At 36.8% G+C, this 26,923-nt stretch overlaps 1 protein-coding gene across 1 annotated transcript; it reads right to left on the bottom strand.

Moving 5' to 3' along the window:
- Positions 1-364: 364 nt before the first annotated feature.
- Positions 365-19,955, bottom strand: LOC113117363 (potassium channel subfamily K member 2-like). The gene is made up of 7 exons (XM_026285985.1): positions 19,808-19,955; positions 17,959-18,269; positions 13,557-13,674; positions 7,075-7,235; positions 5,310-5,496; positions 5,019-5,158; positions 365-1,604 (listed from the first exon to the last, which is right to left on the bottom strand). Coding segments are annotated over exons 1-7 (1,242 nt in total). The 5' UTR covers positions 19,809-19,955; the 3' UTR covers positions 365-1,280.
- Positions 19,956-26,923: the final 6,968 nt, after the last annotated feature.

Here is a 26,923-nt window from a genome sequence, read left to right as displayed (position 1 = left end):
TTGCTTACAAACATACATATTACTAGAATATTGTCGGTTTATTAGTACTTATAAACCACATATTAAAGCCTTATTCTACATGACTATATTCTAGGTCCCTTAACCAATACCTAAACATAACCGCTACAAACTTTTTTTTTTTTTTTTTTTTATTGAGGGAAAACTCTTAGTTAATATTGAATGTGTTCTCTATTTTTCCTTATTCATTTTATGTCATGTTAGGGTTAGGTTTATTGTTTTAGTTACTTTAGTAAATGCAATTAAACAAAATTAAAACAGCATGCTGCCTTGTCAAATAGTTAAATATGTATTTTAGCATTATTATTATTATTATTATTATTATTATTTGTTTTTCTGTGTTTTTAATGGTTTTATTATAAATGGATTATAATATCCCTGGTTTGGAACAACATAATGGTGAGTTAATGATGCCAGAAAGTCATTTTTGGTTGAGCTATCACTTTAAGGCAGATATAACTGCCATAAAATGTTACAGGATTTATGCTAATAATATATTTATACATTGCATTAACACACAGCTTTCTTTATTCAGCAGGCAATGAAAGATTAATGATTGTGCATTGGTCATATATCCAATTATGTCCAATTCTATCAGAAAACTTGCATTTGCTTACAGAATCATGCTATCAGTGCACATCACATCTAAAGTTATGCAAGCTGAGATGCTTCGACTCCAACATTGTTTCATATCTTTTCGGTCACAACTGCTTTTAAACAGAATGTGCATGTGGATTTAAAAACTAAATTCATGTGCTAATGCAATATATAAGCTATAAATGCTGAGCCACCAATCCCAGCTGTGTAAATATCATAAACGCTCAGCTATTCTTGCCTGATACCCAGTAATGGTTTTTGAACAGACGCTCACACATGCTGGGTTTGGGGATATGCATCCAAAAACACATTAAGTTCGTCAGTGTTTGTAAAAGATTGGTAGGTGGTTCAGTCTCTAAAAAAAAAACAATACATTTCTCCGTATCATTCATTGTAGCAGCTTCTGGGAAGTCTGTTCCTGGTGATTTTAAGGCACAAATATGATTCACTGGATAATAAAAGCTGCTGTCGTGTTTCGCTCGACTACAAAATGTAAAGACAGATTCATCTGACTGGCGCAAGCCATAAATGCACCCGCTCACTGATTCCAGCATACAGTACATCCAGGAAAGATATGAATGCTTCTGATAGAGCTTTGTGAACAAACATATTTGTAGACACACATGTATCTTCCTGTTTGCGCATGTGCAGAAGAAGCTTGAGCTTTATTTGAGATGTTCAATGATGCAGATCTCGCCGTGATCTGGGCAGTCCGGAGTTAGACCGTTTAGGTACAGGCTACCATTTTTTGTTAATGTAGAGAGTCCTTCTTTCTCAAGTTCATCTGTGAAGTTTACAGACAGGGTCCTCTTGCAGGGCATCATGTCCTGGTCTGGATTTTGGCTTAGCTCTGATGACAGCTTGCGCTTGATGTACGCTGCCCGCTGAAACTTGTCGTAAATTTCCACGCTCAGGCGGCGGCGCGTCTCTTTGAACTCCGCTGACACGTTGGCCGTCCATTCTGCGGCGTGAGCGCGGAACTCTCCCACCTGGAACAGAAGGAGTGTTCAGTGGGACCAGACGCAGTCAAGTGTCACATGTGTTTAGAAGCATTTAAGAGGTGCAAATCAGAACTTCAAAAACATGTTTTCTGTGAAAATGTTTCGGCTCGAGGGAACGAGAAGCATGTGGGCTGATTCTGTCTCAATGCTACTGGGAGAGTGTTTTAGAAAGAAATTCAGGGCTACTGCTGTGACACTGTACGGTTCATCCACCATGTGCAGACATGCTATGGATTTTTTAGGACTCTTTCGACCCAATACACAGCCATCAATGGACTTATCATGTGCAACTCATGTGTTTCAGTTCTCAGGCTTTTACTAATGTTCACTAAATGCATGGCATATTGTGTAAAATGTAATAATAATTGCTTATTCTTTCCAAATTTTGTATCAATTCTAATGTACAGTATACTCTTTATATAGATGTTTTAGAATAGCCATTTGTAACATTATATATGTCTTTTACAGTATTTTGGATCAATTTAAAGCATCCTAGATGAATAAAAGTGTTCATTCTTTTCAAAAACATCTGAGTGTTTTCAAACATTTAAATACTAGTGAATATATGTTATACACTGTTTGTACAGTGCAGTGTAAACATCTATCTGCAAATGCACCCAATACAATAAAAAAATTTATGTTCTCAGCTGTGTGCTTAAACTTGTCTTGATGCACTTCTACCAGGAAGCCTCTTAAAATATATTATCATATCCACTATAATTTACTCTGGAAGGAATAGTTCACAATGAGTCATGCTAATATCAAGACAACTTGCATGGATGGACTATGAAACAATGCCTCTCAAAACAGTAGCTGTAATAGGGAAAAAAATGAATAAATGGGTAAAACTAATGAGAAAATCTTCTTTGGTGTCTTCTCTAATGAAGTCATTAGATGGTAGGTTAGGTTGGCTCCCTGCAGGACTATTGAAAAGTTCTAATTTGAGAAGTTTATTTCCTGATGTATTAGAAAATATGAGTATGTACAGTACTATACAGCACATTTACAGGATTTAAGAGACCCTGAATGGTGATGTATTATAGATGAGAATCAGGTAGCAGAACTGGATCATTCAGACCTTTCATTCACATGAATCCTGCACTCCACTTCCTTCTCCTCTATTTCTGGTGAGATGTGATAATGGAGTTCAGTGTGAGACATTTTCAGGTTCAGATTTACAGTATTCTGCTGCAAAATACTGAGGCCAATCTTCATTTTGTGAAAGACTTTCCTTGCATGTTCTTGAAAGTGATATATCATAACTCTTAAACATAATGATAATTATGTATTTTGTGATACTGGAAAAGAATGTCCGAAAATTGCACTTTTATGATCTCATCAGAAAAGCACAAGAGGTCTGGAGAAGATGTCTCATTATGTGTTTCAGACAGAGCAAAGCTTCTGTTCCAGCTAATCCAAGCACATAATTCTCCAGGCCCAAGCCCATTCACTTCATACACTGGAGTAAATGAAAGCTAAACACAGCGCTGAGCAGTGATTGGCTCCTGGCACCCTGGAACTTAACATAGCAAACAAAGCCACAATAACACATAATGAACTCTCTGACATGAACTGGAACATTTTATACAGGCCTCATAAATCAAATAAAACGGTGTCTGCTCATAAATTTGACAGAAACCCAAAATAACCAAATAACAGTCAAATGCTTTTATATTGTTTAGAAATACAGCTCAATATATATAAAATTAATAGTAAAGTATTTTATTGAGGTAACTTCTTGGCAAACATTCATATGTACAGAAAAAAGTTTGTGCATCAGCATTTATGCTTAAATTGAGAATGCCCTATATTCAAATTCAATTCAAATCAGAGATTAAAATGGAAATGAAATTAAATAAATTAATGGGATAACTGCTGTAAGTGTAGTTTAAAAATTACATAATTAATTACTATAAATGACACTACCAACATTCTGGAGTTAGTAAGAATTTATTTTAATTTACTGATTGACTGATTGATTGATTGATTAAATGATTGATTGCATTTCATGTTCACCAAGACTGCATAGATATTAATGTCGAAAACTGTTGTGCTGTTTAATATTTTTGTTGAAACTGATACCTTTTTTTCAGGATTCTTGGATGATTAGAACTTTCAAAAGTACAGTATTTATTTCGTTTATAAAATATTTTACATAAATCATTATTCTGTGACGTTTGATAGATTTTTTACGGAGCCCCACACATGACATGCAAGAAAATATAAATAAATTGTGCGCAATTTACTTATTTGTTCCCTCAATTTACTAAAACGTGCAAACGATTACTATTGCGTTCCCTCGATTTACTATTGCGTTCGCTCGATTTATAAATTGTGTGTACGATTTACTAATTTGTTCCCTCAATTTACTAAAACGTGCAAACGATTACTATTGCGTTCGCTCAATTTATAAATTGTGTGCACGATTTACTAATTTGTTCCCTCAATTTACTAAAACGTGCAAACGATTACTATTGCGTTCGCTCGATTTATAAGTTGTGTGCACGATTTACTAATTTGCTCCCTCAATTTACTAAAACGTGCAAACGATTACTATTGCATTCCCTCGATTTACTATTGCGTTCGCTCGATTTGCTAAATCATGCACAAGCTTTAGCAAATCGAGGGAACGAATTAGTAAATCGTGCGCATAATTTATAAATCGAGTGAACGCAATAGTACATAGAGGGAACGCTATAGTAATCGTGTGCACGTTTTAGTACATTGTGGGAACGAATTAGTAAATCATGCACACGATTTAGCCTAATATTTTTTTCTGCATGTCATGTGTGGGGCTCTATAATTTTTAATGCATCCTTGACACATATAAAGTATTAAGTAAGTATATTATCCCTAAAAGTATAAAAGTATTTATAAAGTATAAAATTATATTGTATCAATTATATTAATCACTGTTTATTAAGATTTGATTATATTCAAAATATAACTTTCATTTATCATGAAAAAAAAACACTTCATTTCTTTTATAACCAAGTGTTGTCTCTATTGCTGAAATTGATGCCATCCCTGAAATAAATGTATTTTTGTTGGGTGATTTCTGAGTTAAATATGTCATCATTTTAAACATTTAATAAGCCTACATGTCAAATGATCAATGATTTTTTATTTTTTTTATGTTGCTCCTTGTGCCATTTGGTTATGATAGTCAAATAAAACTCCCCTGTTGTGTGATTGTGTTGAATGTCTTTAAAGTGCAATCCAGTAAATTCCTTTTCCAATTTATATTGTAATTCAATATCCTGTGGCTCATGGCCAATTCAATTCACACTCATGAATTGAGATGGAGCCATTTCTGAAATTGAGATTTTTGCTCAACCGTGGATGAGAAGTGCAGTTCTCAACCTGGCATTGCTGGCTTAAAGCATATCAGCAAACACATACCTCCTCTTTGGTCTTCTTGGAGATGACTCGAAGCCAGTCTCCAATCATACTGAGAACTGCAGCGAAGTAGGCAAGACCCACCAGGATCCAGAACCACACGATGGGCTTATAATAGTCCAGATACTCAATCTCAGAGCCTCCTGAATGAGATAAACGAACCCACATCAACCAACTGAACTTATCATGATTAAATATGACTACTTCAGTTTGAGTAGTTTTTTTTTTACTTTCAAAAACAAACACAAGACCTTGAAATGGAGACTGAAGTAGCAAAGTAGGGACTTCATTCACCTGCCACAAAGTCTCCAAATCCAATAGTGGTTAAAGTGATGACAACAAAGTAGATGGACTCCAGAGTGCTCCAGCCTTCAATGTGTTGGAAGATGAGGGCTGGGAGGGCCACAAACAGCAGGCACCCAAACAGGATGAACAGGACAGTGGATGTCACACGGATTTTAGTTTGGCTCACGTTCCATTTCTGGGAGGAAAAACAGAGGAGAAGGCAGGTGAGTGAGTCACGGTTGACAGACGTTCACAATACTCGACCAGACACCATTTGAAAACACTCACTCTTATCCAGCGTCTGACATCTAGTTTACATGGTCACACATGAGAAATAGAGAAAATAGAAGGACATTACTGTTCAAGTATGGGGTTGGTAAGATTTTATTGGTATATATATGTATAACACTTTGAGACGAATTCCCACTATTAATTATCATGCCTATTATTTACATATTGGCTGTTTATTAGTATTTATAAAGCACAAATTCTGCATGACCATATTCTACATCCATAATCATACCCAATACCTAAACTTAACAACTATTTTACTAACTATTAATAACCAGCAAATTAGGAGTTTGAGACAAAATACATAGTTAATGGTCTCTTAAATTAACAATAAAAAAAAGTATTTATTTTGCACAATATTTATGCATGTTCACACTTATATTAATCAGTCAAGCAGTCACAGTTATTTCCCAATTGCTCGAGAATTGCCAAATATTCCGGAGGATGAATAATCTGCTTGGTTTAAGTATTACCCTATAACAACTAGTTTAAAAAACATATGAAATCAAAGTGAGAGTTTTATGGGCTTTAGTCATTGTGTGTCAACTTTGAGAAACCTTTTATAGCAGCATACTCCCAAGCATTTTTAGCAGATATAAACATTTAAAATATGCAAAAATAGGAACAGGACCAAAATACCGATCATAAAAATAGACAAAGAAAACTAACTCATGCTGCACTACACAGTTTGTCCAAACAAATGCTGCAACCAACTATTACGACCGCTTATAATGCGGAAATGTGTCAACACAGGACACAAACTGCACTCGGTTTATTAGAGTTTAAGAAATATACACTTGCTCTGAAAAAAGATGGATTTTTCCTTTCAGCCTTCAAGAATCTGTTTACTATGTGTTATACAAAAGAATGAGTGCACCAGCAATAAATAATTCACTATGCTGCATTGACAGATTCTGTATTTTGCACCTCATTGCACACGTCAACGTTTCAAATTGTTCCTGCACAAAAACACAACAGCTCAGCTGAGAATAAAAGTGTGTATGTGCAACGAGTGTAAACAAGATGGCCGCCAGAGGCACTTAAGTGATTACATTGAATCATCAAATGTGACAGCACCGCAGAACAAGGTTAACAGCAATCAGCAAGGCTTTCCACAAAACAATCATTATTTTAGAGTGGCATGCGACTTATTGAGTGAAGACAACATAGTCTATTACTGATTATAGGGATTTGGGGTGCACAGACTAACTAAATTAATAAAATATTAATATTTTGTTTTTAGATTAGATTTAGTAATCTGCCACAGGGGTAAATTTACATAAAATTTGTATAAATATTTCAAAGAACTGGTCTCTTTTTTTTTTTTTTATAAAATGTATGTATTTATGTATGAAAGTGCTGCACAAGGAATATAATTGTATATTATAAAATTAATTGTATAAATTTAATTAATTAATTTAAAAAAATCCTAATTTAGCTAGTCTTTCTAAATGATTTTAGCTGAACTGAATGAAACACTCACCACAAACATCTTTTCCACTTTGGCAATACCTTTACCAAATATGGTCCCCAGCTGATCGCCCACTCCAGCCAACAGGAAGCCAAAGAGTGGGATCCCAAGCAGGGCATAGATAATGCAAAAGATCCTGCCTCCTTCTGTGTGTGGAGAGACGTTTCCGAAGCCTGAAACAGAAACAGAAGTCATTCTGTCAGGAAGACTGAAGGATTCCAGGCATAACGTGTGGGTATAATCTGCCAAAACAAATTGGTGCTGTGCTTTAAGAAACATTATTTCATTGTTTCTAAAGCTTGTAAGATGTTTTGTTGAGTCAAACAAATAATTCAGCACATTTTATGCCAAGTATCTAAAAATGTTTAAATCATACTCCCCTAGTGCATTAAAAACTCTTTCTTTAATTTACCATGCATTAGGGCTGTATCATCTTGCCTCTATGAAGAATCTCCCAGTTAAGGCTATTCAACACCTAAATTTAGCTATAGCACAAGAGCAAAGCGGATACAATCATTACAGGAATGTAAATGCGATGAATGGAACATAATTGGGAAAACTTTCGGCATTTTAAAATGAATTCAGGCCTCACGAAAGCAGCAGGAATTAGTTCATTATACAGACTGGGTAACAGTAAGGTGAGATAAATTATACCTGCCATCAGGTTCACCCATGTAATTGGCTTTTTTTGTTGATTTAAACTCAATAAAATTTGAAGTTTTATATTAATCTGTTCAATTCAGTCTTTGGGTTCAGTGCAAATTAAGCTCAAATAACAGCACTTTTGGCAATTTTACTAATTTGCTGCCATGAAATCTAATGCTGCAAACCCTAAAACACAATGAAAAAGATGAGAACATATTTATAACTACAACTCTAAAAATACAAAATTTTAGCTGAAGATTTAAGTGTTTTTCACATTCACATTTATGCTTTTAAATCCTGCAGAAATGGACTCCATTTTCTTCTATTGTAACTGCTTCACTGGAACCTTGATTTTGGCTTCTTTTAAATTATTTTTTTGTTTTAATCAACAATGTTCCACAGCTTCTGTGGATTTACATTAATTTGTACTAAATATTCCTTTAAAACTGTGAGGCTACATGCTGCTGGTGCTAGTAAAAAAAAAAAAAAAAAATTAGGAAACTATGATTGGGACTCTTTAGAAATACTTTGATGAACTTTACGCTGTTATTGATCTAGACTGAACCCAAACTGAATTGACTTGAGAAAAATAATGACCCTATTGTCTTTTACAGCAGTTTTATAGCAGAATCTAATCTGTCTCCATTGTTGAGTTTCCATAATGCTTGTATAAAGCGCTATAGAAATAAAAGTGAATTGATGGTTTTGCAAGGAAGTTTTACAATGGGAAAGAGACAGAGACAGTGAAAGTACCAGTGGTTGTGCTTGTTCCACAGCAGGATCTTAAGCAATTACAAGAGCAAAAAGCTAAGTCACCGGACACCACCTTGAGTGAAGGCGAGCATTGGTGGGCATTTCCGCAACAGCTTCCGTCCAATTATGTCCCATTTTCCTTGAAACTGATTAACTGGGCTCAATCACTCCTCATGCAATCTGTCCTCTTTCAAATCTAATTAAATCAAAAAACCTTGAAAGAGCCATAAAAATTGGCTCTCTGTGAGACAACCTTAATTACACATGGCACAATGGAGACGAATAACTGTAATGTCTTTTGGAAAAATTATCCACATGTTCAAGGCTGGATGAAAATATCACACTTGTTCCTGCAGATTAACTATAAGGACGTAAGTTTCTCAAGAGTAAAAATGTATAATGTGTGTTAATGTCTTCAGTATTTCTATTTTCTCCTGATACAAACAATGCTGTGAGAAAACTCATCATTATTCACATAAAATCTAATTTCCTGACTTTAAATAGAAACAAACAACATGAAATAATCGATAATACGTCAGAGACTCTAGATAAGAACCCAAAGTGGCGGCCTGTGGGACAAATCTGGCCTGCAAATAATTTTTTGCATCACTCTAATTGATTTAAATGAAATAACTGCTCTGCTGATTAAAGTTTTCCAAAAATAAACCAGCAGTGATTGTGTCGTATCTTATATTTTTATGCCTATATGTCTTGCATAGCAAGATAAATCGATGATTAAAACCTAACCTTCAAAGAAAAATGGACTGTGCTCTTAATCTCCCTGCTTAAACTGATGTGATTTGCTTATTAAATCTTTTGTGCTTGTAAAAGCTAAACACTGAATCTGCATACAAGCAAATATTGTGACTATGTGTGGTTCAGCATACCATGAGTCAGCATCCTCAATCCTCGACTCAACTTTATGCTGAATACACACCAGTTGGTCTGCTGTCACCAAGTCCTACATTTGTTGATCACATACAGACTGTTTAAAGGTGCTCAAGAAACATTTTGACAGCTTCATGTTGAAAATGTGCTAAATACTGAAATGTGGAAAGAGTGGAAGTGTATTTCTTTTTCAAGATTCTTTAGAAAGTTCAGAATAACAGTGTTTCTTTCAAATAAAACTAATCTGTAATATTATAATGTAATTTTATTGCATTTAAGGCATCCTTATTGAAAAAAAAGTGTGTGTGTGTAGTGTGTGTGTCTTCATGTCTTGCAAACTCAAATATAATTATATAATTTATTGAACACCACATTATATTTTATTTTATTTTCGCAAAAATATTGCTAAGAGAGAGAGAGAGAGAGAGAGAGAGAGAGATGGAAAATCAAATACAAATCTGATCTACTGGTTTTAATAACCCTAAAAAAAAAAAGCTTTTGTTAAGCCCTTATATAGGGCTCAAATATTTTCTCCTTTTCAATAAATGTATTTCTCATGACAAAGAACAGCTATAACGTAGATTTGTACTATGATAGTTTACACTTCAGCAGATCCTCCAGTTCTTTCTCGGTTACCCAAATTTGTAAACAATTGCATTTAAAAATATAGGCTAATGCTTAAAAACATAATAATCAAAAATATATTTGTATATTTGAGCGTGTGAAGTCATATTTGTTCTCCAGCCAGTCCTCTTGAAGGAATGTATGGACCATATATATATATATATATATATATATTTTTTATTTTTTTTGACTGTACTTTAATAATTTCAGCCTTTTTTGAATAATAATAATAATGATAATGATAATAACAAATAAAATAAAAGTACATTAAGGTACAAAATAAAGTTCTCAAAATGTAAAGTATTCAGAAAAAAAGTAGTTAAGAATCCCTCACCTACCAACCAGCAACTCCAGTATAAAAAACACCATGAGCACATTCACGAATCATGACACCTAAATGACTGAAATTACGAGTTAAAAAAGAAGGATAATATCTGCCCTCAGCAATAAATGGCCAGATATCTCAAATTTGGTGAGAAATGAACGTCATGTGCTGACTTTGAGCACAAAACAAGTCATTTTGACACAAGGAGCAAAAGGTTGTCATGCCACCCTGATTAGTGAAGCAGCACTATTTACTGGCTGACTGACGCAAACCTGATGTAACAACAGTGTCTGAATGAGCTTAATGAGCACATAAGTGTGTCTTGTGAGGGCTGCGACACTGGCAAATGCTCGGCTCTCATGTGCTGATGCCTGAGTATTACTGAATGTGATTCCCTCACCAACAAATGACCGCATAAGGACACTTCAAATTGTGTGTGTGTGCTTGTGTTAATGTTTACTGTCGCTTGTGATCAACTAATTACATTCTTGTTATATACAAATATTTATTTCTTTAAACAAAAAAATCTTAGTGGCCCCAGACTTTTGAACAGTTATACAAGACTTGGAAATATGACGTGATGGGAGGTAGCTCCAAGACCTTGGCCTCTTTCATCGGTGTATAAAAGGTCAAGCTACCAGACCCGCTCGGTTCAGTAATTGCCCTTCATACTTCACAACCTAAAAGGGACACTGAAGGATTGACGAAGGGGGGCTTGCTCTTTAATCCACTACTTGGCTCCGTTCCAGCAGGTTTCAAAGGTGTTGTACACATGTCATTTTCAAGAACGGTCTAACAGATTAGTTAAGGTTCATTAATCAAGCTTATTAAATAATGTGAACACAATTACCTACATATCCTTAGTGATGAAGTCAAAATGAAAAATGCTGGTGCTGATTATTCACTGAGAAATTAATCTATAATATGTTTTGTGTGTAGATACATAAACCTACATAATAAGTCAGAACTACACTATTATGACAAGCATTATTTCCCTGTTGATTATTACCTTTAATTTGAACTGCAATTATTACAATTGATAGATTGTAATTTGTTTTGTATTGATTGTAGATTGATTTTATATTAAAATGTAAACAACCCATTTTAGTTGTTAAAGCAGTTCACCAAAAATAATAATTATTATTTTGTGTTCAGCTGAAGAAATAGTAATTTCAAATAAAATCTTTTTTTTAAGAAGAAATAATGTTTTTATTTATTATTATTCTGAATTCATTAAATTCATAAAAAAATGACTGTAAATGCATTTTGAATGATGTATAGGATTTCTATTATAGGATATTCTAAGATATTCTATTTCTTTGATTTTTATTAATCAAATAAACATTGTGTCAGGAACTCTCAATCACAGCCACCCCAATCAACCGCACCTGACTCTCATCAAACACGATCCCAATCACCGCGGAGTACTGATCACCTGTACCTGCACCCAGCAATCACTCACCAGGATAAAGACACCTTCACCTCAGTACTCCGGTGTCCGGTCTACAGTTCAGTAACATGAACTGGTGCCCGACCTCTCTCTACTAACCTGTCTCTCCTATGTACTCAGATATCCCCACAACAATCTCCAGTGACTTTCCTAAGCTGACTCTCCGTGTATTGATCTCCAGAACTCTGGAAGTGAACCTATCTACAACTCAACAACACCTTGTCATATTACCACTTGTAAATAAATGGAGAATTACATCAAGGAGGCCCTCAAGCAGGGATTCATCTGACCATCCAACTCACCGGCTGCCTCCAGCTTCTTCTTCGTGGGCAAGAAGCATGGGGGCTTGAGGCCTTGCATTGAATATAGAGTCCTGAATTCACAAACAGTCAAGCTGCCGCATCCACTTCCCCTGGTCCCTGCCACCCTCGAGGAACTCCGTGGAACCCACATCTTCTCCAAGCTGGACCTGCGGAGCACTTATAACTTGTTTGAATCTGCAAAGGGGACGAATAGAAGAGAGCCTTCATCACCCCTTCTGGTCACTATGAGTACTACATTATGCCGTATGGACTCGCCAATGCCGCCTCTATCTTCCATGCCTTCATGAATGGGTGTTACAGGAATTCCTCCACAAGTCAGTCATAGTTAACATCAATGACATCCTGATCTATTGCCGGCTCCATTTACCTCCCAGGTACCGCATTCGACCCTCGATCCACGTTCCACTCCTTTAACCCTTCTCCCCCTCCACTGCAGATGCCCCGGAACCTCAGGAACCCCCTCCTCCGGAAATCCTAGAACAACCATCCATCTACCAGGTGAAGAAAATCATGGACTTGCAGCGACGGGGTGGCCGGCTGGAATACCTGGTGGACTGGGAGGGGTACGGACCAGAGGAACATTCCTGGGTGGCCCGGGATGACATTCTAGATCCCATTCTTCTTGAAGAGTTCCATCAACAACACCCTGATCGTCCCTCACCCAGACGCCATGGTCACCCTCATCGTCACGTCAGGGCATCAGGAGCCGCCCCTGGAGGAGGGGGTAATGTCAGGAACTCTCCATCACAGCCAACCCAAACATCACCTGCACCTGACTCTCATAAAACATGAACCCAATCACCGGAGTACTGATCACCTGCACCCAGCAATCACTCACCAGGATAAAGACACCTGCACCTCAGTACTCCAGTGTCTGGTCTACAATTCACTACCATGAAGTGGTGGCCGACCTCTCTCTACTAACCTGTCTCTCCTATGTCCTCAGATATCCCCACGACAATCTCCAGTGACTTTCCTAAGCTGACTCTCTGTGTATTGATCTCCAGAGCTCTGGAAGTGAACCTATCTACATCTCAACAACACCTTGTCACATTACCACTTGTAAATAAACTGTTCACTTTCACTAAACACTCTGTCTCCATCGTGGTTTGTGACACATTGTGAATCACCAGAAAACCCTGTTAATAAAATTTGTTTTTATTGTATTTTTGACCAAATAAATGCATAAGAGACTTCTTTCTAAAACAAACTGATTGACATTCCTACATTGAATGCTGTACTTTACACATTTCACGATTAATTATAGCAGCAACTATCAATTAATTTTTTTTAAATTATGCAGCCTTATTTGTGGTCTTTTCATTTTACTTTCAAGGCCTCCTAAGTTTCATTTGTTTCACCAAGCAGCTTTCTCCAAGTGGCTTTTGTCACCTTAATGAATAATGAAGTTCAAAATATCTAATCAATTATCTAATTAATTAAAGAATCAATTAGAGAATTTATAATGAGTCCAGCTGTAACTCACCTATAGTGGTGATGACAGTCCCTGCAAAGAAGAAGGAGCTGCTGAGGTCCCACATGCTGCTCTCATTGGAGGGGTGACCCGAGGGATTGACCCCAGCCCGGATAGCAAACACCACTTGCTGTGGATGAGAAAACAGGTCAAGAATAACCTCCAAAAATTAAAACTAAGCAACAGATCACCCAAAAAATAGAATAAGTCATAATTTACTCCCTTACCCTGTTATACTGACTCCGTATTTTCTTTCTTTGTGAAACACAAAAGGAGTCGTTCTGCTTAGTACCTCCTCCAATCATGTTTCACAAAAGAAAGAAAATATTGCATGGTCAGATAGACATAAGGTTTATCAAATAATGACAAATGCTTGACAGGTAAAGTATTACATGAATTCAAGAGTATGTATTAATGTTTATTAAGAAAGTGACAGCTATATTTTCCATTCACCCCAGATGAATCATATTCGACAATGCTATTTCAAGTACAAGCCCAGCTGTTATTCTGTGTAACATGTTTAAATCTACAGCAGACTGTATGTCTCTGAATGAATAGGATGACTGGCTCCAACTGCCTACATTCAGTGCCTCAAACAAAGACACGGATCTGTTCTTTATCAGTCTTCCACAGCATCTCTGGATTTAACGTCACACATTACCAAGTCAGCTGGGAGTTAAGACAGAATTTGATTTGTAATTTCATTCACTGTCAAATCCGTTATAGTAAATGGCTGCTTTATCGAATGTGTGCACCTGTGTTTGTGCAGCAGGGATAATATTATTCCTCTTGTGGTTCTTCTATTTCAGAGTGTGCTTGATATTCCTCCTTATCTGATCTTTGTGTATCCTGAAGACCTAAAGTTACTTAGTAGTAGCTGGGATTGTTTCCAAACTTAGGGAATGCATGTCTAATTAAAGAGTTTTGTTTAAAAACAAAACAAAACCAAAATTACCACTAGGTAAGTTAAAACTTTAAAAACACAAGTAAGTAGAAGATCAAAGCTTTGCTGTAGTTGTAATGTACTTATTTAATAAGTATGCATATTTTAGAAACTAAACTAAGTGAAGGACAAAAAGTGGAGCTGTCCATGGTCCTTAATTCGCAGCTCACACACTATATCTCTCTCAAATATTAACTATGACTTGGGGTTGTACAGTACGTGTACATGAGGCAAGAATGTATTATAGTAGTAGTCATCTTGTCACTATTGCGAGATATTGTCCAAATAACAAAAAACGATACAGTAATATTTAAAAAAGTTGCAATTACAGTATGTAAGTTGAAATAATGGAAAATTGTAAAAAATAAAAAATAAAGTTGCCATTACAATGAAATCAATGTACAAATAATGGTAAACTGCATGACATGCAATGGTAAATTTGCAACAATAAGATGTAATGTCTGAATAATATTAATAATAATAATAACAATTATAAATTTGCAATTACAAAATTTAATGTCCAGATAACAACAACAACAAAAAAATGTTAAAGATGTTATAATAATGGTAAACTGCATTGCAAAATTTAAAAGCAAAGTTGCAATTGTGAAATGTAATTGTCACATTACGCAGCTGCAGAAAGAACATAGGAGACAGGAAGTAGAATTCACAGTCTTTAAATGAAAACATGGGATAATCCACAATAGGAGCTGGGCAAACATACGTAGAAACAAGTAGACCTGACCAACACAAACTAAACAGACTAGGACTTATAAACACAGGGCAATCAGGGGACGACAGGTGACAATGGAACCTAATCAAACTAATTAACAAAATGAGGACAGGAACATGACCAAATAACGGAACAGAAACAAAGGCAAAACATGACATAGACAGTCCATGATCTTGATAATACGCCATTTGGGTGGGAACTTTGAAGGAGGTTCTGGAGTAGGACGGACACCTGGGAAGGCACCGTCAGACAGAGTCCAGTGAGGAGACAGGAGGGACCCGGAGCAGGAGCCCAGCCAGACCTAGGCCACAGCCATAATTTCAACCCAAGGTGGAGTGACGGAGGGAGGAGCCATAGAGGAGGAATGGTCGCCAACTCCAGGGGGCCAACCAACGGCGGCAGAGTAGGTGGCAGAGAAGCCCGAGGATCCGGGGCTAACGAGGTGAAGGCGGAGATCTGCGGGAGAGTCGGAGTGATTGAGGATCAAGGTGGAGCTGGCGGGAGGAAGGAACCCAGTGAAGCTGGTAGGGTGGAGTGATGAGGTGCAGCCGGAGGAGTGGTGTCCTGAGGCGATGGTGAGTCGACACCCGACCATGGCGGAGCTAGAGGGATGAGGGAGGTGGAGGTGAGGGATTCTCCAGCCATGGCAACTCTGGAGGATGGCAGACCCACGGAGCTCACACCGTAATGATGGTGGGATGAGGGGGAGCAGAGGGGCTGCCAGACGACAGTGGTGGAGGAGGCAGGACTGAGTGGGAGGGCGGGCATTTGTGAGCCACCCACTATTCAGGGCTAAACTCTGGATCAGGAGCCCCCTCTAGGCTAAACAGGAGGGCACTCTGGAGGAGCAGACACTTTGAGGGTGTTTTCGAGGAACAAGCACTGGAGGGCACTCTGGACTGGATTCTGGGACTTGAACCCTCTCCTCTTTGGTGTGTCAAAGCATTAAGCAGTGATCCAAATAAAGTTTAATTATAATTTTGGAGTATCGAGTGATATGTCAGAAAATATATTAATAGATTTAAACTATACAAGTATGAAATAAATGTATGCAAAATATATTTATTTTAACTAGGGGTGATTAAATAAGCTCTAACAATGCTGAATCACTAACAGGCCAAAAAAGGAAATATTTTTCATTTCTTTATTTATGTCACATTAGGTTACTGCAACACATTCAAGCCCTTTAAGTGTCTATATCTATTTTATTCTGTAGGGGGTATATCAGGTGCCGGCCATGCTGACCTAGTCCATGTTTTAGCCATATTCTCACTAGCCTAGAAATCTGTAGCCAAAAAACAAACAAACAAAAAACAAAACAAAAAAAGTAAATAAATAAAAACTGGGCACACTTTCACAAAGCAGTGAATAAGAAATGTAAACACTGTGAAAAACATCTGCACATGAGTTTGCAGGCTCTCCTGGCCTACATGCTGTATAGCAGATATGCTGTAAGAGCCGTGAGAGTATCTGCTCCCAGCTGGCTGTACGAGAGCTCTGCCAAAAGTGAGAGGCAAAGAGAGGCCATTCATTCCGTGGGGAGGTTTTGTTGTTTGTGAACACCTTCCAAATGTTGGCACAATCACCACTGGACTTGGGCTGCTGGCAGCAAAGCAACTTGGCAGGAATGAACATTTGTTCAGAGGAGTGCGAACCTGAGCGTCGTTACACCAATAATCAAGAGATGGGAAGAAGGGGAATGCAGTGTGTTGGGATGTAATTTAATGTAAGGGAAAGGAGAGGGGTTGAAAATGTAGAATTATGGGCTGTCCGAGCAGGAATAGGAGAGGATGTTGCTTTAACACGTCTACAACACACTACAACTGCGCTAGATGTATGCAAATCATATAAAGAAATATAACATCAAACTAGCTAATTCAATCCAAGTTGCAATTCAGTTTGAACTTATAACTTATTATTAAAATTATTTATTTACAGTGGGTCACCAAAAACATCTTATGAATAAAGCAACACTTCCATCCTAAGTGCTTATGATTTAACGCACATTTAAGTCATTTGATTCACATTCTTGTGTTTTTGTCCATGTTGATGGAAACCAAGCTCACACAATCATCCAAGACCTTTAAATTCCTGTTAGACTAATTTAGTACATTTTGCCACAGACAATAAACTCTCCTCTAATAAAATGTCACTTTACATTCAGTCTACTTCTTGCACAAAGGTAAATACCACAGCCTTCAGAAGACGGAGCTAATTAATGATGTAATGTCAAGAACATATTTAATTTTCCCGCAGGTGAACTAGTGTTAAGTGGACTCTAAAACTGATTTAAAAGAAAAATATAACAGACCCGACTGCCAGCAACCCCAGATTTGGAGAGTAGATAAAGTGTATATAGTTATAAGCCTATGAATATTACATTAATGCAGATCAAATTAGTTTGAAGTCTTTCTGATTTCGGCATAACAATCTTAACAATCATAACAATCTTTTTACGAGAAAAGACTGCATCATACTTCAGAAACAGAACAACATGCACAGAACAATTTATGCCCAATTAGTGTTTTCTGGCTCCAATTAATCAGATTACAGACCATTTCGGCCAACTTCCGAGCTGTCATTATTGATTTTGGCAACAATTAGTCTATTCACTCAACATCCTGCAGACAAAACCACTATATGCTTTGAATCAATATCCAGAAGGCTATCTTTACCTATACAAACAGATAATTTGAATTCTAATTTCAAGCACAGGAGTAAATAATTGGAGTTTGTACCTTGACCAGGTCCTCCAGTTCAGAGACGTTGACACAGGTATGCCTGGAAAGGAAGTTCATTTTCTCTTGCACTATGAGGTACTTCTGCGAGCTCTCCTGGGGCTGTTCCAGAGCTTTGAACACCGTGGCTCCGATGATCAGGTACAGAACAACCAGCAGGAAGATCACCACTACTGTTTTCCACTTCATTACGGTGGTTATGGTATCACAATCCTCCCCCGAGTTATATACAATGGGCTTGGAGGAGAACGACAGCCGTGGTTTGGTGTTGTATGTAGCTGATTTAGGATCTAAAAGATCAGGTGCAGCCACTGGGGCGAACAAAAGAAGAGAGAGGGCAAGACAGAGCGAGAAGAGAGAGAGAGACAGAGAGATGATGGGGGGGGGGGGGGGGTGATAAAAAACAGCTGTAATTTTAAAGAAATCACTGCTAATTCTATAACTATCTGTATTTCAATTAAAAGAGTTCTGCTTTGTTTGTAGATATTTATAATATATTTTTTTCATGTGTGTTTGTACATGAACGAAAACATTCATGTTTTTTACATGGAGGCATTAATAAATAATAGCAGCTATGAAAAGCACAGACAGCTGCAGGGTTTTAAAACAGTGATGAATATGATTTAGATTATGGACTTAGATTTAGCTTGTTATTATTCTGAATCATTGAGTATTTTGAATTTGTACACATTGTATTTACTGATTATTTCTAATCACAACCATTTACCATTGCCTTTAGGCTGGATTTTTATTCAAGAACATACAAGAAGTGAAACTGGCCTTTTATCCGTGAGGATTTTAAGTTTTCATTCCTTCTCTACTGACTTCTGCAGTGTTTCAGGCAAGTGCGAAAAGCCTCTCTAGCAAACCTGTGATAGTGGACGTAATGTTCTCCTCGCTAGTATCCAGTATGCAGTGTGTGGAAGTATGTTATGCAAGACAACACAAGTTTTAGCACTAATTTAGAGCTGCAGATTTTCCCTCTGTGCATAATTCAGACCTCAATGCTTATTAATGATCTGTTAGTTATTGAAGCCCCAGGGGGCTCAAGCAGAGCATGTCCACTTTATACTTCTTTTCCAGAGGATATCAGAAATGTTAACCCATGCCGAATCACTTCTCTTTGCTGTTTGTTTTTAAATGTTTTGGTTCCCATTTTATAACAGTACTGCCCAGAACAATATGCACAATATTTTGTTTTACATTGACTCTGAAAGGTAATATTTGAAATCATTAGACAATCTTTAACATTGCATTAAATATTTTATTTATTATTTTTGAAGGGTCCCAGTTATAGCAGAAGAGGCTGTACTGTACTGCAAAACCGATAGAAGTGTTCCCAGCAACATTCCTCCTACAAATCTGGAAACATGTCAAAGTGGTGTGGGTGGTGTGGCGCTGTGATACATAATCTAAGCTGGTCACTGAAAGGTTACAGGTTCAGACCCTGCAGAATTCAATCTAATAGCCATCACCAAGTGTATTGCAACACTGTTTTACTTTATCTGCTTTTAAACATACTGAATTCCAGCTATTACTTTATTAATATTAATCATTTTATTACTTTATTTTAGAAAACACCTTGTTTTTGTAGCTTGAATTAACTTTGTCTTGAACAAATATCTATAATTATCAAGATTTTACTGTTCAGAATATATGCCAAACTATATGGAGAAAGAAATATTTTAAAAACAACCAATTCTGTTGATAGATTACCAACTATGTTCACATTTGTAATAGAATTAAAGCATAATTCAGGCCTGAATGGGTTAAGTAGCCTATCATGCCAAATTTACTATGCAACACAACACATAATAAACAATTCAATTATGCAACATTGCGCACTTACTACTTTGTCAGTTCTCTTCTTCCTGCAGTCCCTCATCTGTTGTCTTGAGTGCTAGACCACTTGACTTCTTGTCTTTTCGTTCTTCTCCGGAGCACAAACGCCAAAACTGGATGTTAATCATGGCCCCAAACGCCCTCGCATCCCTCCGTCTTCTCTTCTGGATGATTATGTCTCTGTCCAGTTTTAAATCTCCACGCGAGCGGTATCTTGGAATCCAGCGCTGGATTTCGTGGTTGAGTAAGCACTGAAGTGAGAAGGGAGTGTCCACGGGAGGCACACGGATAATTGGACTGGTTGTTCTCATCATGAGGGCGCTCACTGTCCGTCTGCACGCTCACAGGCGCTCGCGCTCTCCGTGTGTTGCGTTCACGGACCGTTGGCAGGTTTCACGTTTTCACGCGCGTCACTCCATCGCCGCAGGTCACATCTCATGTTAGTCAAAATAAGGAATCGCGAGGAAATGAACTATTCTGAACTCCGATCCTTCCGAATGACTCCAGTACTTTTGAGGTTTGAAAAAGACCCTCAGGTTGTTGTGAAGTTAAATTCAGATCTCAACAAAGAAGATAAAACAAACAGTCTAGTCTTTGGCTAACCTGACCAGAGGCAGTTTAAGGTGATCAGGGGCCCCTAGTCTGCTCTTTGTGTCAGGCCCCTCCTTAATCATTATGCTTTACTGGAGAAATGTATTTAGTGCCACACATGGTCCACACGCATAGTAAGGTGAACTGGCATACACACACATTGAGACAGCCAGTGTTTCCACTACATTCCCAGTGTCCCCATGGGATTTTGTGAGACTGTGATGGGTAAACATCGGCTCCTCTAGTCTAGGGGGTTTTGCGGGTATAAGAACATTCTGTTCATTTTGAATTTAAATGCATACATCTGATGCATTTTGAGAGCAGAATCAAGTAGAAACATGTGCTCTTTCTTAGTAGTATTAATTAATTATAATTATTTATTGGTTGCATATATGTGAATGATGGTAAGGAACAATTTACACAATATAAATTCTTATAAAAGATACCATTATGTCAACAGAAGGGAGTGATTTTTCTCCTTGCCTTTTATTTAGTTATTATCATTTGTGCCGATACACAAGTAGTGACACAAAGATTTGTACATATTTATTTATAAAAATGACTGGAAGAATTAATTTAACTTGTAATTTGTAATTTAAGTTCTACTTTCTGAGTATAAATTATTATATGCAGTAAAAACAACAACACTCAAGCACTGTAAATGTTTTTGCTCAACTGACTGGCTTGTATGATCCCATGTCTCTTCTTCAGACCTTAGAACTGTAGGCTACATGAATTATGAGCTTCTATAATGTTTGTCATTCATCCATCATCCAGTCATTCTACAATGCAAGACATTCATTTTGCAAGACGCTCTGCAACAAATCCTCCTTTGATGTTTCTTATAGGCCAGTTATGGTCTTTTTGTTCGCACTGAAGAAAATTTATAATAATAAAAAAAATACTCCGGCCAATCCGAGGTCCCTGCACATGTGGGGCCCTATAAGCTGCAGCCTAGGCAAACCTCTGCGTTAATCTGCACCTGAACATGACACAGCAACAGCTGGTTCGTTTTGAGGCAGAAATGACGAAACTAAACTCGTGGTTAAGTAGCTGAAGCTATAACGGTCTGATTAGCCTATTTCAGAAATTGGTGTTAATGAAAAAGTTTTGAGAGTCGGACTACACTACGAAAATTAACCATGGTTTTACTACAAATAACCAAAAAACAATGGTTACTAGTTAAACCATGGTAACCACACATTAACCATGGTTTTGCAACACTAACCATAGTTTAACCATGGCATTTGCAGTAAAACTGTGGTTATAAAATGGTACTCAATATGCAAAATAAATAAATAAATGAATAAAAATTATTATAAAAATAGACTTCTAGAATTTTACTGTAATAAAATATATTTAAAAGCTTAATTGTCAAAGGGTTTCCATGCTGTATATCTGTTGTAAACGAATCAGCACACATAAGAGTCATTTGTCCTGCAATCTTTGGTTGTGCTGTGTTTTTTGATTCATTAAAATGAACCGGCTCATGAGATTCATTTGCTGGGGAATCGGACTGCAGTCACACAAATGTCCAAACCGTTATGGGCATCTAAGTGTACCATAACTAGAGCAGAATGGACTAACAGTATTAATACATTTTTTTTTAATATACTTAAGCTTCAAAATTTATCCTTGGGGCTTTTTTTTCATACGATTCTCTTTTGAGTTATAGGACTACAAACTGAATAGCTCTATTCTATGTTATAACCTAAGATATGAGAGATATTTTCTATTGCTTTTAGAGTACAGCTTGTTACCAGTTACATATCAGTAATTCTAAAACACTGTTCAAGGCTGCTTTTGTGCGCATTTCAACTATTTGTACAACTTGCATTGATTAATACGTATTCTTCTTATGTGTCATTCTAGTTCAAAACATCCATCACTACAACCAAATTTCCATAATAGCTCTGGTGTGTGCAATGTTCCAGCTGTGAATGTATTAAAGTCCTGCATTCCTAATACATCTCCTATCGAGATGAAAATGAAAAGGCACAATGTTGCTTAGGGGGAAAAATATATTTGTTTCAACATGAACAGAGGGGGTTGTCAATACCAAATGACTATAACTGCATACAGAGTGTTCGCAGTATAAATGCATGTAATATGGACATATTATATATATTAGTTTTAAATACTTTATTTAACTTTGCATAACTACTGCATTTGTGTTATCTGTACAAACTGTAGATTTGATGCACAGCTGTGTTGAAAACTTGTTGAAAAAAGGCACCATCATTTCCCATATACGCTAGCTTCTGTTTCCCTTTCCTCTTTCCCGTTGTCATTTCCCCTTGGCAATCGTACTTTCTCTCACTGAGGTGGCTAAAATTATGGGTCCTTTGGGCAATGATAGAAGTGCATCAAAGGCACATGTTCACTTACATTCAATTCTCACAGTGTTCATAAGCTTGATTCATGAGCCGTTATTATTCTCCGCAAGTCTGATTTTGGAATCACCACAAAACATAAGCCATAATATTGGCATGGATCTTATTTCAAGCAATTGCATTGCTGTGAACATATCTTTCATATCCAACAAAATGAATCTGTCTGGCTCAACTGCGTCACATTTATGGGATACATTTTGGTAACATATGCAGAATGATCATTACTGAATAGATTTGTAGCTTATTTAATATAGGGTAAAATAATTAGAAACATGCACTTCTTAAAAACAATGTGCATTTACTTTTAAATTGTATATATTTAGATACAAATTTCAGGAAGTGCAGGATGAAGATGCATCACCCAATGTGTTATTATAGGAAATAGAAACATTTGCAAACTTAGTTGTTATAGAACAAAAAGTAAATTTATTCATAGAGGCCAATACTGGCTTGACCCCCTGTCTGGGGCAAGTTTTCTAATACTTTTTAATTTAATTTAATTTAATTTAATTTAATTTAATTTAATTTAATTTAATTTAATTTAATTTTACTGTACATTATTCTTTACATATCACTGATATCATGTGATCAAATTTATCTATTTGCCAAAAACAGGGCAACTGTAAAAGATTATACTTAGCATTAACATCTGCTGTCTCATGCAATAAGTCTTAGGTCTAGTGCTTGTCACCATCTTCAAGAACCCATAATGTAGAAATAATGTGTAAGAAGTGCATAAACAGTGACATTTGACTCCTGTCAGCAGTTTATTGAGCATCACATACACAAGCTCTCATTAAACTAAAGGAAGCGATGTGACTCCTGTAGAGAAGCGACGTGTTTACTATACCGTGCTTCTAATTAGAGATATTTTTTAAACAAGAATTTGACCTATGATCTTCCACGTACATCCATTTTTATACCCAGTGAAAATAAAAAAAGTTACCCATGTTATTGTATTGAGACAAGGCTAGCCACAGGACAGCAGTTAATGACGATTAGCACAAAATGTGTTGCGATCATAATACATTTTCAATATCTTCATAAAAATGATATAACAGTTTATGGCTGGCAGGTCACAGCTGTTGACATTTAGAACAATAGCATGATTGTGAGTGTGATACTGAGAAGTGGGAAAAAGGGACTGTGTTTGTGGTATAGGTCTTAGAAATAATAATGGTAATAATAATAAAACATAATGGAAATGAACCATGCTCTGCTCCAGAACTTTAACATTTCCACTAAGCTATATTTCAGGTCAGAAGGTGCAGGGACACATTTTCTATTTATAGCACACCCTTCCTTTTAATGCACTGGAAATGAGGTTCCTGTAATATTATTTCTCACATATCTTCTTTTCTTCTTTCTTTAAAGTAACATCAGAGAGTTTCCATGTAAGAGACCCTGGGTTGTTCTGTATAATTTTCATTATTTGTTGAATATATAGGAGCAAATTAAAGTTAATGGGCAAAAACAGACAATGTCATATATATATATATATATATATATGAACAGGTGCATCTGAATAAATTAGAATGTCGTGGAAAAGTTCATTTATTTCAGTAATTCAACTCAAATTGTGAAGCTTGTGTATTAAATAAATTCAATGCACACAGACTGATGTAGTTTAAGATTTGGTTCTTTTAATTGTGATGATTTTGGCTCACATTTAACAAAAACCCACCAATTCACTATTTCAACAAATTAGAATAGTTCATAAGACCAATGAAAATACAAATAAAAATAATTTTTAGTGAATTGTTGGCTTTCATTTACTGTACATGTACTCAATACTTGGTAGGGGCTCCTTTTGCTTTAATTACTGCCTCAATTCGGCGTGACATGGAGGTGATCAGTTTGTGGCACTGCTGAGGTGGTCTAGAAGTCCAGGTTTCTTTGACAGTGGCCTTCACCTCATCTGCATTGTTTGTTCAACAAGAATGGTTCAGGTCTGGTGAGTTTGCTGGCCGGTCAAGCACACCAACACCATGGTCATTTTTACCAACTTTTGGTGCATTTGGAAGTGTGGGCAGGTGCCAAATCCGGGTGGAAAATTAAATCAGCACATTCAAAAAGCTGGGCAGCAGAAGGAAGCATGAAGTGCTCCAAGATTTTTTGGGAAACGGGTGCAGTGACTTTGGATTTTCAGAAAACACAATGGACCAACACCAGCAGATGACATTGCACCTCAAATCATCCCAGACTATGGAAACTTAACACTGGGCTTCAAGCAACTTGGGCTATGAGCTTCTCAGTCCAGTTCTTTTTCTCCTAATCCCAGGTAAGACGCCTTTGGTGTTGTCTATGGTTCAGTAGTGGCTTAACAAGAGGAATACGACAACTGTTATCTTTATAGTTATCTTTATAGTTATCGTTGTTGGTGTGAACGGGCCTAAGGCATTGATTTTACATTTTATCATGTAAAAAAGTTCATAAAGTTGAAGAAACATCCATTATGTCTTGTTATGCCTCCAAGTTCTCTCTAAGATCTGATATTACTGTACGTTTTACGTTTAAAAACTGTATTTTTTCCCAAAGAAAATCTCTAATGAGCGCATCCTCTGATTGACAACATAAAGCAAGATGACCCAAGTAGCTTCTGATGTTGAATTTCACATGGCAATTATGATCTTACCAGTTGCCTTGTACTGCTTTAGCAAAGAACTATGGCTGTAGAATATAAATGTGCTTATATAGAACCATTTAGATGGTTTCATAAAGGTTAAGAGCCTCCTTTACTTTGCAAATGGAAATTAAAATGGCTATAAAGCCCATTACAGTCGTTTAGGAAATTCAGGGCTGTTGAGGAATACTAACCCTCCAGAAAAGACCAGATGGCCTTGAATGTGAAGTGGAAAATGTGGTTACAAAAAAAGACTGGGTCCTAATTTCTCAAAAAAAATATTCTTGTTTGTTTGCAGGAACAGATTGGAAAAAATATCTCTGTTTATTTGCTGTCATCTTTACCTATTTGTGCCTGAGCTTAAGGAGATGAGGCTTATCAGTTGCATGTCACTTTCTGCTTATCTACAGCTCCACTGGGGAATCCTGAAGTCGAAGGTAAGGATGAGAATGGACATGATGTCTCCTCTGGGATTGGATGGGATGAGGAGTCAGCACATGCTGTTTGACTGTAATTCCAGTAGAGTCAAGGAGGTGACTGCTCCAGAGAAACCCTTCAGAAACCTCTATGCTGCCTTGTTTTGGATCCACTTCAGATCTTACTTGCACGGCTTCTCTCTGTGTTGTTTCTTGAATTTCTCCCTAACATTTTATTTATTTGTAACTTTTTTTTTTCAGTGTATGTGCATGTTGCTTTAAACTGGCGGCTGGCTGGAATCCCAGGTGGGAGCTAGAGGTTGCAAGTGTTTAGATTAATTGAATATTTCACTGACCCATTAATAGGGCGAGGTGTGTTCTATTTATAGCTTGGATGGATGTATTGGCTCAGCATCAACTGGTTTTCTCCCCCAGCTCTTGCTGACTGAGAGTGAGGTGGAGGGGAGCATTATAATGAGAGGCCGAAATAAAATATCAATAAGAACTCAAAACAGAGGCTGCAGCAAGGAAAAAAGGGGAGGTTATTTTCTCTCTTTCTGTGAAGTGAATGCAAACAAGTAAATCTAGTGTGGACTTCTCTCTCTGTGAGCCTACTCAAAGAAATGTCTTTAGAGTTTTTCTGTTACAGCAGTATGAAAAAGTATCAAAGTTTTAAACCTTTTGCTTTTTCTCATAAAGGATTGTTATACTCTCATAGTTTTAAATTGAAAATCTTATTTAAAATGTTCTTGAATAAATAATTTTAAAGCTATCACATGAGCAACAGTGTGTTTGTGTCAACCAATGTCATTGCTTTAATACAAAAGGATATGACATATGTGGCCTAATGGTTGGAGATCGGACAGATCCAGAAGGTTGCAAGTTCGATTCTCAGTACTGGAAGGAAATAGTAGGTTGGGGAATGAATGAACTCTTCCACAGCTCAATACCAACAACTGAAGATAGCAAGGTGCAAAAATGTCTGCCCCTGCTTCACAATTCAGTTAACGAAATGTATGTTAGGTGATTTAATACTGGGACATATAGAATTAATAAATAAATAGAATAATTTAAGTTGTCTTCTTGTGATATATTAGACA

The sequence above is a fragment of the Carassius auratus genome, chromosome 17 (assembly GCF_003368295.1).
Source record: "Carassius auratus strain Wakin chromosome 17, ASM336829v1, whole genome shotgun sequence".
NCBI classification, from domain to species: domain Eukaryota; kingdom Metazoa; phylum Chordata; class Actinopteri; order Cypriniformes; family Cyprinidae; genus Carassius; species Carassius auratus.
This window is presented reverse-complemented; position numbering and strand designations above follow the sequence as displayed.

Excerpts from the sequence above, each read along its gene's own strand:
- LOC113117363 (XM_026285985.1), bottom strand. Across the intron at positions 5,159-5,309 it reads ATTTGGAGACTTTGTGGCAG|GAGGCTCTGAGATTGAGTAT; the intron begins GTGAATGAAGTC and ends TATCTCATTCAG. Across the intron at positions 1,605-5,018 it reads CCAAGAAGACCAAAGAGGAG|GTGGGAGAGTTCCGCGCTCA; the intron begins GTATGTGTTTGC and ends CTTCTGTTCCAG.